Source organism: Typopeltis vanoorti, chromosome 5, assembly GCF_054136105.1.
Source record: "Typopeltis vanoorti isolate ZY-2024b chromosome 5, IOZ_Tvanoo_1.0, whole genome shotgun sequence".
Taxonomy (NCBI): domain Eukaryota; kingdom Metazoa; phylum Arthropoda; class Arachnida; order Uropygi; family Thelyphonidae; genus Typopeltis; species Typopeltis vanoorti.
Window position 1 is genome coordinate 159,992,688 of NC_143553.1, and position 16,150 is coordinate 160,008,837.

The window sequence follows — 16,150 nt, forward strand, 5'->3', positions numbered from 1 at the left end:
TTTCCTCCATGTCTTCTACACTTAATTTCCACCCTGATCAGGATGAAACACTCTTATAAATTGATCACTGAATATGTCAACAATGTCTTCTGCAGCAGTTATCATTCTGCCACTTTCATCCATTAACATTATCTTACCATGATCATTCTTCCAAAAGAAATTTCCATCGAGGCAGATTTGAAATACCGACTTATGGATATCAGCACTGTTGTACCTCTACAGTCCGCCGAACTGCCATCTGAGCTATTGACAGAACAGCATTATATCTTCTCCATACACAAGAAGTCTCAAGACATATGAAGCAACAGTGTCATGTGTGGGATTAGAGAAAAGAAATTTGTTTGTGTTTCTTGACGAGCTCATCATTGTAGTCATGCTGTAGAATTTATAACATGCTGTGAAATGAAAATAGTTTAGACATTTAATGGGATGTTACTGCAGGACTGAAAATGTGCATACAAATTGATTTAGCAAATAAGATAATGCATAGCTGATTTTAATGATGAAAATACAGAATTAGATAAAGATACAACATTTAAAAGAAAGGAAAATGAATTTCTTGAATTTGATTATTTCACCAGAGGATGTCATTGTGAATGAGATATCAAATCTGCTAGAGTCTAGAATTGGTAAAAGTCTCCATTAGGTACTTAGGTGGTAGCTGAAATATGGTACTGACCATATTTCAGGTTCCATGAAAATATAATATATGGGGAACTACAAAGCAACTTATTATGGAAAGCTTAGGAGACAGCACCTGGAATGAGGAATTAGGAGGAAAGGCAAGTTATGCTGATGTTTGATTTAAGGAATATTTAGCAGTAGCAATGTCTTCCTGCAGTGGTTCCCAAACTTTCTTCGGTTCACAGCACCCTTAGTGTATCAGGAATTTTCCACAGTGCCCAAAGTAAGAACATAGGCCTACCCAACAATTGCAGTGCACAATTTTAGTAATTATTTCAGTTATTTCAGTGAAAATATTGCAATATTTTGCGGCACCGCAGTGCAGTGTACAGTTTAATCTCTTAACCATTGTATTCCAAAGGTTAGGAGATGAAATAGGCGAGTGTAAAATGAATGAATGCTGAGAATAATCAGGTAATCTGGGAGAAAGAACAGTTATGCCAAACAGTGGCATACCCAGGGGGGGGGGGGCAAGGGACCCTGTCCTCCCTAAAGAAAAAGTAAAAAAAAACACTAGAAAATTTTCCAAAAATATTTTCCTAATTAATAAAATTCACTTTTTAAATTTATGTTGTGTCGTGTCTTCTATTTCTATACTACTTATGAATTAGCGATCATTGCAGATGCTCAGTCATAGGTCGTATGTGTTGCACAGTATGTATTCTCAAATTGTCTACTCAACTCAGGCCCTCCCTCCAAGATTAAACCCTGAATGCGCTACTGGCAAAAAAAAAAAAAAAAAAACAGTCAGGGGAGAAAGTTGTGAGGAGAAAACTGACATTCGCACTCTTCACAAGGAATTATAATTTAGTATTATCAAGTATGAGATTCTAAAATTTGGAAGGCAAGGATGTTATGTCATATACTAAATTGTAAGAGATGTATCAAAGGATGTAGAGGAGATAAAGTACCAAGATGCAAACCAGGACTTGAAATTTAGTAATCATATTGTATTTTTTTGCAAATTCTCTTCCACGTTCTCTCCCCACCTTCCATATAAAGAAAAATGTCATCAGATCATAACCTATAACACTCATTCCAAAGTTTATAGACCTCCATCATATCACACCTCTTTCCCCTGTTACGAAGAGTCTGTAATCCACACACTCAAAATCTGTCCTCATAATCCAGAATTGTATAATCTTTGTAACTCTTCTTTGCGCCCTTTCCACAACTTCTTTATCCCCTTTGAACCTGGGAGATCAAATCCGTGCACAATAATCCAGGTGCAGCTTTATAAAGTTTGATATTTTAAGGATACTTGTGACGTAAAGACTGAATAATATAAGCACGTAAACACAAGAAAGATATTTAATTAGCCAAATATTTCGGTCTATTTAGGTAAGATATATAGATGACATCTTTACTATATGGCCTCACAACAAAGACTCCTTACCTTCTTGTTTTTAAACAGTATCAATTCCTTACATCATCATATAAAGTTTACTATGGAAATGGAAAAAAAACAACCAGTTATCATTTTTAGATTCTCCTCATCCGGTCACCTTCCAATACTCTTACAACTAGTTTACAGGAAACCAACGTTCACAGGTCGGTATCTTCTTAAAGAATCAGCCCATCATCCTTGTCAAAAAACATAAAGGAATCATAAAATGTCTAATCAGAAGAGCCAAAACTAATTGTTCTACTTCTAATTTTCTACAGAAAGAACTTTCTACTATCCAACAACACACGAAACTCGATGACTTTTCCGAAAAACGTACACAACATCTTCTTGATTCTTATAATCCACCACTAAACAACAAAGATTCAATACGTCGAGTTCCAATTCCATACATCTCAGGGATTTCAGAACCTATCTCAAGAATTCTGAAGAAATATGCGTTAACAGCTACGTATTCACATATTAACAAATTATCTTCCCATTTTCCTTCTCCTAAAGACAAACGCTCAACTATGTCTCTTCCTGGAGTTTATCAAATTCCCTGCAACTGTGATCTCTCCTATTTTGGACAAACTGGACGCTCTCTTGAAAAAAGAATCCAAGAACATCAATCCTCCATTCATCACAACAAACCTGAAAAATCTGGATTGGCTCAGCATGGGATTGAAACTAACCACAACATCCATTGGACAAAAACTCGCCTCTTACATAGATCCCGCTATAAATTTGAACGTTTATTCAAAGAAAGCGTAGAGGCATTACTCCATCGTCCTAACCTGAATCGGAATGACTGGATATCTGTATCAAAAATCTGGGAAAGTCTAATCAGAATAACTCATTAATTCATATTAATTTTATGTTATTTACTATTATTAATTAATATCTTTATTTCAATCATGTCTCTGCTTAATAATATTCCCTTTAATACTTAGTGATATAACATCACACGGTTTGTTCTATTTTTTAATGATTTATTGTTAATATTCCACCTTGTATTTTTTTAAAACTGTTCTTGTAGTGCCACTGAAGATGGTCTGCAATTTTCAGACCGAAATATTTGGCTCATTAAATATCTTTCTTGTGTTTACGTGCTTATATTATTCAGTTATATAAAGAGGCAAAATTACTTCTTTATCCTTTCATGTTAAGGTTTGCTTCAATATCGCAAAACGTTGCTGTGTGACCTTTGAACTTCATATTCCTCTCCATCATTGTGCCAATAATAAATTTAGTTTAATCCTTTATCCAAGTGTGAGGAAACAAAGTTTGCGCCTGAATGTATCTTCAGGACTGGGGTAAGGTAGTACAACACCAGGCAACTCCTTGCAAAGGTGGAGCAAGATAACATCACTCTTATCTCAGTATCTCCCATAATGCAAAGCACATCTCCTTGCAGATATGTATAATGTTATGCATTAAGGAAAGGGCCACTGCCCAGATTAGTTTCGACCTTTATTGAGGTCTCTTCAGTGGGAGCCAGGCCCAAGTGGAGATACCTGCCAGAAGCATTATCAATGTCATCTCTACCTATAGGAGTTGCCAAACGGTTTGCCACCTTTTTATTAAATTACTCTGGATTTAGAGAAAGATGTTGAAAGTTTATTTTTCATTTGGTTAGAGTATAATAAATTTAGTTTAATCCTTTATCCAAGTGTGAGCCAACAAAGTGTGCGCCTGAAAATACCTTCATGACTGGAAGAAAGTATCTTCCACATCTTTCTCTAAATCCAGAGTAATTTAATAAAAAGGTGGCACACCGTTTGGCAACTCCTATAGGTAGAGATGACCTTGCTAATGCTTCTGCCTGGTATCTCCACTTGGCCTGGCTCCCACTGAAGAGACCTCAATAAAGGTCGAAACTAGTTTGGGTAGTGGCCCTTCCCTTAATGCATAACATTATACATATCCGCAAGGAGATGTGTTTTGCATTATAGGAGATACTGAGATAGGAGTGATGTTAGCTTGCTTCACCTTTGCAACGAGTTGCCTGGTGTTGTAGTACCTTACCCCAGTCCTGAAGATACTTTCAGGGGCAAACTTTGTTATTAAACTTTTGATAAAGAATTGAACTAAATTTATAATAGTCTAACTAAATGAAAAATAAACTTTCAACTTTTTTCATCATTGTGCCAAGATCCCTAGCCTCAACAGTTTCTTGTATCATAACCCTGCTAATTTAATATGCCATTGGAAATCTTATCACACCAAAGTGCATATCTTTACACTTACTAACATTAACTGATAGGCATTTTCGTTTGCCAAAATTTTCGGCCTATTCAAATCATTTTCTAAGTACTGGATATCAGTAACATCCCTGATTGCCCTTCCTAGTGTTTAATGTACAGAGTGAATAACAATCTAACAACAATATAATGTAATATTATAGTTAGACTGGGAGATATGTCAACATCTGCCTAAAAGAACACAAAAAATACATTTGCTGTATAACTATGGTCGGTCCAGTCTAACTGACCATGTATTGGATACCATTCACAGAATCAAATGGGGAAAAAAAACTACTATGTTTCACTGCAGCAAATTTAAACTTGACACACTTCTTTAGAGGAGTAGGCAAGGGTGTTTTAGCCCTATCTAACTTTTGAAATTAAAAGCATTAGTGGATTTTTTTTCTCCAGTAGAAGGCTTTCTTTAGAATCAGCAGCAAATTTAAAAAAATCACCTAATCTTAATAAATATGGCTGTCTTAAACTTTCCAAGATTTGGGAAACTTTTATTCGTTGGCCTCCCACCCAACGGCTAAGGCTAGCTAGCCAACAGTACTCCACATAGGACGTTAGGCTTTTAAGTCTAAATTTTTCCCATTTATTGTTTTCTGTGCTTTTATAATTGCTTTTACAATTTTAAGATTGTGTCTCTGATGATATCTCCGTGAGTGATACAACATATTGGATCCATTAAACTTGTATTTAATTATTTCTTTGTGCTATGCTCATTTTATTAAACCTAATAATAAGTTTAAACCAGCATATACGCCTAAACACACTGTATTTAGGAAGACTACCTACAGATAGCATTCCCTTAATCCATCTTCATCCCTAAACATTCCAAATATTGCCTTAATCATTCTTCTAAAAATAAAAATAAAATAAAATAAAATAAAAAAACTCATTCAGTTATGATTAATAAATTATATAATACAATAATAATACAATATGTGATATGATTGAGACATACTGAAGGATTTTTACAAGATTAATTCAGAGGAAATTTTTCTTTATTATTATTAGGGTATTATTATTTATTTATTATTTGTGACACCTCTAAGGGGTCTGAAGACTCATCGCGGGAGGACATCTACTGTACAACTCTCAGTCTCCACAACTACACAGAATCTCTACTACCTACATCAACGCCATCTACTGCCCACAACCACCACCACCACGACCACAGCTAGTATTTTTTGTCTGTAAATTGCATGTGTTCCGAAGCGCCGATTTATCTGTATAAAACCAGGTTTTTTTGCTTGGAACATGGTGAATGAGTAGAATAGGTTACCAGTCTGTTGTGGGTGCAATGACTTTGAATGAGTTCAAAGCAAAGTATGATAGATACTGCGCAAATGTTGGATAGGTTTTGTTGTGATGTTTAGGGTCTTCCTCGATGAGTCTAAGAACTCCTTTGAGTTGCCCATAATAATAATAATAATAATAATAATAATAATAATATTATTATTATTATTATTATTATTATTATTATTATTATTATTATTATTATTATTATTATTATTATTATTATTATTATTATTATTATTATTATTATTATTATTTGAAACTCACTCCGATGGAAAAACCGATATTTCAGCTAGTAATAAATAAATATTTTAATTACATTCATGTGTAACGATGTTCTTATAAATAACTTACCATTTTTCCAAACAGAAGTGCTGTGAAAGAGATTAGTAATTGGTAGATACCAAAGACTAGACCATAAACAGTTGGATGGACATGTTTTCTGTTAGCCTATATTTAAAAAGAAAGATTTTTAAAATTTCTCTTTTTAAACTTTTACACAAGTTTTTAATTTTACTACTACTATTGCTACTAATACTAATTTAAAAGAAGGGAAAAAAAAGAAGCTAAATAAGGAGAATTCGCGTTTATGAAATTATACTTTAGGGGGCACATTGCATGTGCTTTGTGTTTTGATGGGCTGATTGACGAGCAGAAACAAGCAAGTTATTGTTCCTCTGTATCGAGCCTTGATAAGACCCCTCATCTCGACTACTGTGCCCAGATTTGGTCACCTGGGTTTCTTCTGGATGGGGAGGTGGTTGAGAGGATTCAGAGGTGAGTGACTAAGATGATAGCAGGTCTATGGAATGAACCTTATGAGAACAGGTTGAAGATTTGTGAGTTGCAGAAATTTGTTGATAGGCGGAAAAGGGGAGATAGGATTGAGACATTCAAATTGCTGAAGGGTTTCTATAGGATTAATTCAGAGGATATTTTTGATAACAGGACTGGTGGTGGGAGGACCAGGGACATCCATGGAAGCTGGGAAAGAGTGTGGTCGGTAAGGGTGTTGGAACTAGGTTTTTTACTTTTAGAGTGATGACTGAGTGGAATAAGCTGCCAGAGTCTGTTGTGGGTGCTATGACAGTGAATGAGCGCAAGGCAAAGTATGATAGATACTGTGCGAATGTCGAATAGTTGTGATGGACATGATGTTTAGGGCCTACTTCGATGAGTCTATGGACTCCTTGGAGTCACTCGTAAAAATAATAATAATACTTCACTTTTACCTTTCTATGTTCTAGAAATATTTACTAGTGATGATTTCTTTCCGTTGCAATCACTTCTACTAATCAATATACAGTAGTTTATTTCTAGATACAGTATAAGTAGGCTGACCATATTTCCTTGAGACGAAAACGGGACCTCGTTATGTAATATTCTGCATTCATGAAAAAGTAAGACAATAATAGCATCAATAAGTTTTATTACATAAACATATTGAGCTTACCATTATTCTTCAGTGACAGAACCCATACAAAAATTCAGGTAAACGTAGAGGGGGACTGTATTTCACTACGATCATGAAATGAATATTTCTCCGATGAAGTGATCTTGTGTAGCAAATTTCGGTCTTTCAACACCTTATCATAAAACTTCCCACATTCCATGACACAATTTTGTCTTACAACTAACATGGTCCTCATTGTCTCAACACCTAATCTAGATTTCTCCTTTGACCACATACTGTTCGTAACAGAAAATATTCTCTCAACAGGTGCTGTACTTCCTGGAAGACAAAGAATAAACTCTACAATATTACAAAAGTCTAGGCGTTTTTCGCTCATTTTAGAAAAAATCTATACCCATCCATCAAATACAGGAATGTTTTCTTTATTCCAATTATCTTTATTCCAATTCCACAATATATATGGATATTATGGAGGTCCACTGATCGAATACACTGTTTCTGTGCGTGTGATGAGTTCCTGGTTCCGGCTGTCCTGTATTTCTCTCCATTCATATGTCTTCCTTAGTAACACCCACTTGAACATCTCAGTGTTTCCTAAACTGCACTTCCACTCATTGATATATTCTGGTTTGGTTTCATACAAATTCTCAACTACCTAAAAAAACTTTGCCTCATTAATTTCTCCTGAATCTACTAACATTTTTCAGTTTTTTTTTTTTTTTTTTGAAATCAGTACTTAATAATACCTCACTTTTTCTGGACTCTAAATTGTTTACAAGATTTTCAATGTTCATGGCTACTTCTGTAGCTGATATATTCAGATTTGGTACGTGCTGAAGAAAGTTTTAGTTTATAAATTTTATTTATCAGTGTCGACAAGCAGTCATTTGTGCAAAAACTTTGGCCGTGATGCACAATATAAGCAACAGGAGCTTCACTTACTGCAATTTTATCGCATTCACTATTACCATCTTTTCAGCATCCTTATGTTTTTGGCTATGTAGATGTTGGTTGATATGTCACTTCTGCCTACATGAGCAACGGAAAAATGGATATTACAGTGTTGGAATACCACTTTTGTTCCCACAGATTATCCAGTTTAATAATGAATTCTTTCTGGAGATCGTCATTAAAACTGCAGTTTCGCCTCTTTGACATTGCAAGAATAGACTTAAAGTTTTAAAAAATAAGACTTAAAACTTTTAAAAATATGAAATTTAAACTACCGATTGACATACGGGCAAAACAAAAACTGACACTACAGCAGAACAGACGCCACGTCTGAGACGCGCAAGTGTTGCCAGCATGCATTTTTTTATTTTCTCTGAATAAATCACTGCAGATATCGATATTTAATATCGAACACTGCGACTCCATGATTATACAAATTACTGGTATCCATGATATTGATATGCGATTATAGGTTATGAATAGTAATTTATGATTGACCAATATTAAAGTATATTTATAGTTTTTACTAAAAACAGGACAAAAATGGCATTTTTATTAAAACGACAGGACGGCCGGGAAATGTGAAAAAAAAAAAAAAAACGTATTGTCCTGTTCTAAACAGTACGTATGGTCAGCCTAACTATAAGTGATATTATTTCAATTACTTTTGTAGATTCTGTATATTGGCCCCACCAGGGAGATGTTGGTTGCCAAACCAATATTTGTGATATTCAAGTGAAAAAAATGTATAAAAGAAAGAATGTAACTTCAAGGAGTTAAAGACTCATCTAGGAGATTTCGCCACGTGTTTTAAGGAATGTATTAAAGACCTAAGAGCATCTCCACTGATCTCACTATCGAAGAAGACATCAAACTATAGCAGTAAAAACGCATTACTTCTATGGCTATAAATTATTATTCAGATTCTGGAAAGATTAGTAGCGTAATATGATCTTTCCAGATCAGTATCGACAAATAATATTTTAATGCAATAAAGTAACAAGAGTAGTTAACAGGGAAAATGTACTGTGTAATTTCTGAGAAATATCAAAGGACTCCACGATGGAGTAATATCGGGTAGAAGGAAGGATACAGTTGAGGTTCTGCAGTGTTGAGTAATGTGACATTGACTATTCACTTTATGTCAGCCTTTACGACAATAATATTGTCGATGAAGTGTAGGAAGATATTGAATCGTTTGCTGAAGATAAGAAGTTAGTAAGGATTATTAAGAGTAGGGTGGGGGAGAGTGTAATAGCTCTTCAGGAAGATGAATAACTGAAGGACTGTATCGTGAAAAAAAAAAAAAAAAATCAGCTAACACCATTTTATTCCGGTATAGGGAGTAGGCGAGGTCGTTTTAGCCTTATCTAACTTTTGGAGACTGAGTTGGCAGTTCAATCTCCACTGGTAGCCAATCAGATAGCTGGCCCAAGGGCTATTAAGCGGCATGCAGTGAAGAGAGACGGCTCAACAAGTGCCACCATCTCGTGGTCCCTAATACAATATATTTATCATTGTTATTATTATGTGACACCTCCAAGGAGTCCAAAGACTCATCGAGGGAGAGGGAGAGTGTGCCAACAGCATCGAACGATTTTCTCCTTCCAAGTACTAACCGAGCTCAAACTAGCTTAACTTTTTTCGAGCCATTAGTAGCAGAGGCTCTACCAATCGACAAACCTTTGCTGGCAACTTTTATTTTAATGTCTGAAAAATAATGTGGGTTCTACGGTCGATCTTCTTGAGTTTACGGAAGAAAAAACCCGCTTGCCCGTGCGAAAGATCGACTAACTCGGGAACTGGTCTTAAAAAAGGCTTAGAAAAATTTCCTCTAGTCGCCGACTAGATTCGATAGCAAGTCTTCCTTCGTGCAGTCAAGCGCCGTAGTGTGCAAACGCCACATCCGCTGAGCTACATAGGCTCTAAATGTTCCTCTAGTCGGGGACTAGATTCGAACGCCTTTAGTCATACGGATAACCGCCATAGAGTGAAAACGCCACTTCTACTGAGCTACACAGACTCTTTCGACTGTATCGTGTTGTTTGAAATTAGTCATAATAATAATAATAAGGCTGTGAGAAGAGGTTAAGTTTATTTACTACGTTTGTTCTATTGCGGGTGTCTTCTTGTTTTAGGGAAAAATACAAATTTCCGAATGTCGTAACCAACTAATAAGATTTGAATGTCTGAGATGGAGAGCACTACTCAATTTTTACAACGTTCCCACCTATGCTTAAAGATATTATGCTAACAAAGAATAAATCCAATAATAAAGAATAAAAGAATAATGCCAATATTAAGGTTTTGGTATTATCCTTGTATTCGGTCAAAAAAAGTAAAACAGTTTAATATAATGTTTTTTGATTAAGCAGTAATGGAAATTTTAATAGGAGGAAACCTAGATTCAAGCATTTTCTCAAACAGAATTGGCTAGATTCCCACATTGTTACTAGTTCTCATGCATTATTCTAACATGACGTTTTTAAAAGTAGTGCGACCAACTTACTTCCTTGGGGAAAAATGGAGCCATGATAGAGTAGCAACAAGATACCCAGAAATATCCATAACCTAAACTAAGTAGAATAAATAGTTGGTTTGAGGTGAGTTTTGGTTTTCTTTCTCTTTCCTGCGGATGAATTCCATTTCCTTCTGAATGTCTGTTTTGGTTTTCGACATCGGAATTCACTGAGCCATCTAGGAAAGTGGGGAGATCTGTGCTTGACGTACAGCAATCCTGCTGTGTTGAACCGTACTTTTGCACCGAGTTGATCAGCCGTTCGTCTTCTTTTATATGACCGACTTCTGTCATGTTTGGACACTGCTTTCTGACTGAGGACGAATCGCCTGATCTGAGCATGAACAAACAAAACATACCTGTAAAATGATAAAATATAAGAGCAATTTCCATTATTAATACTAATATTATTACTATTACTTTATTCACATAATTGATACACCAAAACAAGATATCATTTAAGCAACAATATGTCTGGTCATACAGAATATTTCAGATTCTACCCAAGAATATAAGAATACTGCGTAAGGTAGCATTGTAAAATATGGACTGTTCCAAGTAATGCTGATTTTTGTAGATTATATGGGGTTACTTCGTTGATGTTTAATTGCTGTAAATAGTTGGATAGCTTCTTTGAAATTGCATCAAGTGCATCGATAACTATTGAGATGATTTTGGTGAGTTTAAGCCACAGCCGGCCAACTTCGATTGCAAGATCTGGATATTTAGTAATTTTTTTCCAGTTCTTTGCTGTTAATGTTGTTATCATTGGTTTCCGCGATAACTCTCGATGTTCAATAATTGTGATGTCAGCTCTATTGTGTTCCAAATGCTGATCACTTTGTATTCTAAAGTCACAGAGAATTCTTGCAGTTTCGTTTTTCAATACTATATCTATTTTATGCTTCCATCAGTTATCAGCAGTATAAATCAGATAACGCTTTTTATTCCCTTATAGGGAGTAGGCGAGGCCATTATAACCTATCTAGTTTTTGGAGACAGAGTGGGCAGTTCAATCTCCGCCGGTAGCATATCAGAGATAGCTGGCCGATGTCTGTCACTAATTATAGCAGCCATCAATGAAGAGGCAGGCAAACAAGTGCTGCTATCTCTTCTTATCCTAACCCTAATAAGATATGTCACTGTCTGAAATAATATGGGTACTACGGTCGATTTTCTTGAGTTTACGGGACGAAAAACCGGCTTACCGTGCCAGAGATCGACTAACTCGGGAGCCGGTCGAAGAAGGGCTTATAAAAAATTCCTCCAGTCGGCGACTAGACTTGAACTTAAGTCTAACTTTGAGCGACCAAGCGCTGAGGACGCAAGCGCCACAGAAATAGGAAAGCCATATTTTTTGCATAAATGCCAATGAATTATTTCGGCCAATGATCATGGCGATATTTACAGTCAGTTTGAGCTATCCTTCTGCAGGCACTGATTAGATGTTCTAGTGTCTCAACTTTCTGATCGGGTAATCTTCATTTGCTGTTATTATTGATGTTCAAAATGTTTGCTTTCATTGCATTAGTTTGTCGTGCCTGTTCTTGAGCTGCTAGAATAAATCCTTCTGATTCTTTTTTAATATATCCATATTGTAGCCATTGCCACGTCTTGTGCACGTCAATTTTTTCCCTCAGTATCTCGAAGAAATTGGCCATCCAAGGGTTTATTTTTCCAGCTTACATATTGGTTATTTTGCTGTTCCTTTTTCTAATCGGATTTATTTCCTATTGCTTTTAAAATGCCCTCTTGTGTAATTGCTTGAAGCATTTTCTGAGAGCTATTGTTGATGTAACTTTCTAAACAAATTTTTTCTTCCACAGTCTGTCTCACTTACAGCAGACCCTGTCCACCTATTCTCCTAGGTAGGTACAACCGGTCAATATCGCTTCGTGGATGTAATGCATGAAGCACAGTCATTAATTTTCTAGTTTTGCGGTCCAATTTGTCCAGGTCTTCTTTTGTCCAATCTCTTATGTCAGCTGTGAATCGGATCACTGGTATAGCCCAAGAATTCATTGCTCTAACTGTATTTAATCCATTTAGTTTTGTTTTCGAATATGTCTAACTCTTTTGGTGTATTTTGCTGCTTGTTGTTTAACCTTCGAGTGGAGAATATCACTGGCTTCTAATGTTCCTAGGTATTTATAGTGTTCGTCAGCTGAAATTGCTTTTATATATTTCTCTTGATCAAAATTAAAATTGCTAGTGTCATTAATTTTTCCTCATTTAATAGATAAAATTGCACATATATATCTAAACCAAATTCCATTTTGATATCCTAACTGATGATACGAACTGTGTCCAATAAAGAGTCTATTTGCTGTGCCGATTTTCCATATAACTTCAAATCATCCATATACAACAGATGGGATATTTTAATATTGTATTTAGGAATTTCATATCCTAGTTTTGTTTTCTTCATAGATAAAGATATCAAAGAAATGTGAAGAGCAATAGTGTCAAGGAATCACCTTGGAAAATTCCACGTTTAAACCCAATATCTCCGAATCCTTCATTATTGACTATTAAAGTTGTTTTCCATGATTTCATAGCAGCAGCCAAAAACGAACATATGTTTTTGGATTCCAAATATTTGTAGTGATTTTAAAATCCAGGAATGTGGGAGGGAAACGAATGCTTTTTTAATCTATCCATGCCATGTTTAAGTTAGTTTATTATCTTTTTGAATTTCTTAGAATCATTTTATTAATAAGGATTTGGTATTTTGTTCCTCTAGATTTTTGAAAATTGCCTTTTTGTTATTATTATTTATATTATTTGTTATTTGTATTAGGTATTTGTTGTTGTTATTATTATTATTATAAAATAAATAATAAATCAGCTAACGCCTTTTATTCCCTTATAGGGAGTAGGCGAGGCCTATATACACTATCTAGCTTTTGGAGACTGAATAGGCTGTTCAATCTCCACCAGTAGCATATTAGAGATAGTTGGCCCATGTCTATTATTATTTATAGCAGCCATCGATGAAGAGGCTGGAAAACAAGTGCTACCATCTCTTCTCATCCTAACTCTAACAAGATATGTCACTGTCTGAAATAATGCGGGTACTACGGTCGATTTTTTTCAGTTTACCGGATGAAAAACCCGAGTTTCCGGGAGGAAAATCCCGCTTGCCCGTGCCAGAGATTGACTAACTCGGGATCCGGTCGAAGAAAGGCTTTAAAAAGTTCCTCCAGTCGGTGACTAGACTTGAACTTAAGTCAAACTTCGAGCGACCAAGCGCAGACGACGCAAGCGCCACTTCCACTGAGTTACACAGGCCTTTATTATTATTATTATTATTAAGAGACCTCCAGGGAGTCAAGGACTCATCGAGGGAGGCCATATACTACACGCACCAGCTATCATACTTATTCATGAATTCATTCACACTGCATTGACTCACAATATCTAATGGCATTCCATCCCAATCATGTGTCATCCTATGAGAGATAAATCTAACCCTTACTCCCTTAACGGCATTCATTCTCAGCTTCCAAGGATGCCCTCTTGTCCTACCCCACCTTCCATAAATAGAAAAATTCCATCAACTGAAATCCTGTATGATCCTTTCAGAAGTTTGTAAGTCTCAATTATATCACCCCCCCCCTTTTTTTTCTCCTGTCTGATAGTGTCCGCAGTCTGTAAATTTTCAATCTGTCTTCATAACCTGTATTCCACGATCCTGATATCATTTTTACCACTCTCCTTGCACTCTCTCCACTATATCAGAATCACAACGGAAACTAGGAGACCAGACCTGCACACAATAGTCAAAGTGATGTCTTATCAAGACCTTGTAAAGAGGCAAAATGACATCCTTATCTTTACATGTGAACGTTCGTTTCCGCATTGCAATTATCTTTGGAGTTGTATTTACAATCTTTGCTACATGGCCCTTGAACTTCAACTTCCTATCTACTAACACTTCAAGATCACTAGCCTCATCAGTTTCTTCAAGAATAATCCCACCAATATAATATGATAATGGATATCTAATCACGCCGAAGTAAATGACTTTACATTTACTGACATTAAACTACCATCCATTTTCCCATGCCCACAATTCCAGCCTATTCAAATCATTCTGCAAGTACTGCATAACAGCAGCAGCAGCATTCCTGATTATCCTACTTATCTTTGCATCATCAGCAAATAGCTGTATGGCGCTTTTCAAATCCTTCCCAATATCATTAATATACAGACTGAATAACAGTGGATCAAGCACTGATCCTTGTATTACACCACTGGTTACCTTACATCTTGCAGACTCACATCCCCCTGTATACCACTTTTTGTTATCTGTCAGTCAGTCATCCTCTCATCCAACCCATAACTTCCAATTTACGCAACAGTCCACCACGCTATATTCGAAAAGCCTTAGCAAAATCTAAAAGTATCATGGTGTATCTGTTCCCCTTTTCTAGTTCAATGGTAACATTGTTATAGAATGTGAGCAAACTGTTAATACATGACATTCCCTTAGTAAACCCATATTGCTCATTGCAAAGTGGAGATTCACTGTCAATCCATTTCTGAATGCGAACCGTAACCAATTTTTCCAAAATCTTCACCACCACCACTCCTGGGATACTAAGTGGTCTGTAGTTGTATACATCAGTCTTTGCACCACCCTTGTGCAATGGAATTACCATACATTCTTTCCATTGCTGTGGAATCTTCCCTGTTCTGAGACTCATATTAAACAGCCTGGTCAAAGGAATATTCAGTTCAGCTGAACACTTTTAGCTGAATACATCAACAAATAAATGAAGCGATAGCCTCAGAAAAGAATCCACAGAACTACCACTTCTTGCCATTCTTCTTCAAGACAAGACTCCTCCAACCATTCCTAAGTAACCAGTCTATTGTTCATTTCTATGAACTTGTAGTATTTATCAAACGCTTTCGAACAATCACAAAAAAAACACGTATCTCCTCTGTCCAATGCGATTGTCAGTATCATAAAATGTGTTACCAGATTACTGAGACAAAATCGCTATTTAATAAAAAAACTTTGTTCAAAGACCACGTTCGTTGAATTCCTGACTCCTGCTTCTCCCATCCACATTACTCCTCCCTCTGAAGTCAAGGCCATTTCACAGAGTCCGGTTAAATACTAACAGAAAAATAGCAGGTCTTCAATTTATTTATTTAATTATATTATTATTTGCAATCTTTTTATTAGTTAGTAGCGGCATAAATCTAGTTGATCAATTTAACTGTGCTCGGCATACTTCCAAACGTAATGAAAGCAGTTGCAACAACTCTGGGTAGCAGAAAACAAGAGGAAATTACTGCATTAGTTCATAGAAACTGCATCATTTTACAGTAATATTGGTTTTTAGTAGTTAAATGGTCATTTTCATTAGTTTTTCATTAGATATTTCGTTGTAGTGCATCATCTGTCATTCCCACAGGTTTCTGTATAAAGTAATAGTTGCTGCTATTGCATCAGAATTTTTTGCTGTAAATAGAACAACAAGAAATAGTTTTCGCATTATCGTGCTGAGATCTAGTTATGTTCAGTTAACACCGCGCGCAAAAAAAAAAAAAAAAAAAGTGTGATTCAAGCTCTGAATAGAGAAGGTTATTCTCCTCGTGAAATAGCTAAAAGGGTGTCCTGTAGTCAATCTGCT

General features: G+C 35.8%; 1 protein-coding gene across 5 annotated transcripts in view; it reads right to left on the minus strand.

Moving 5' to 3' along the window:
• The window catches only part of LOC150106998 (MFS-type transporter SLC18B1-like), a 208,616-nt gene extending 197,770 nt beyond the window's left edge, over positions 1–10,846 (minus strand). For all 5 annotated transcript variants that reach the window (XM_090392873.1, XM_090392871.1, XM_090392874.1 and 2 more), the window contains exons 1-2: positions 10,494–10,846; positions 5,974–6,069 (exon numbers count right to left, since the gene is read on the minus strand). In XM_090392873.1, coding sequence (XP_090248999.1) covers positions 5,974–6,069; positions 10,494–10,844 — 447 coding nt within the window. In that variant the 5' untranslated portion in view covers positions 10,845–10,846. The remainder of the gene's footprint in view (positions 1–5,973; positions 6,070–10,493) is intronic.
• Positions 10,847–16,150: the final 5,304 nt, after the last annotated feature.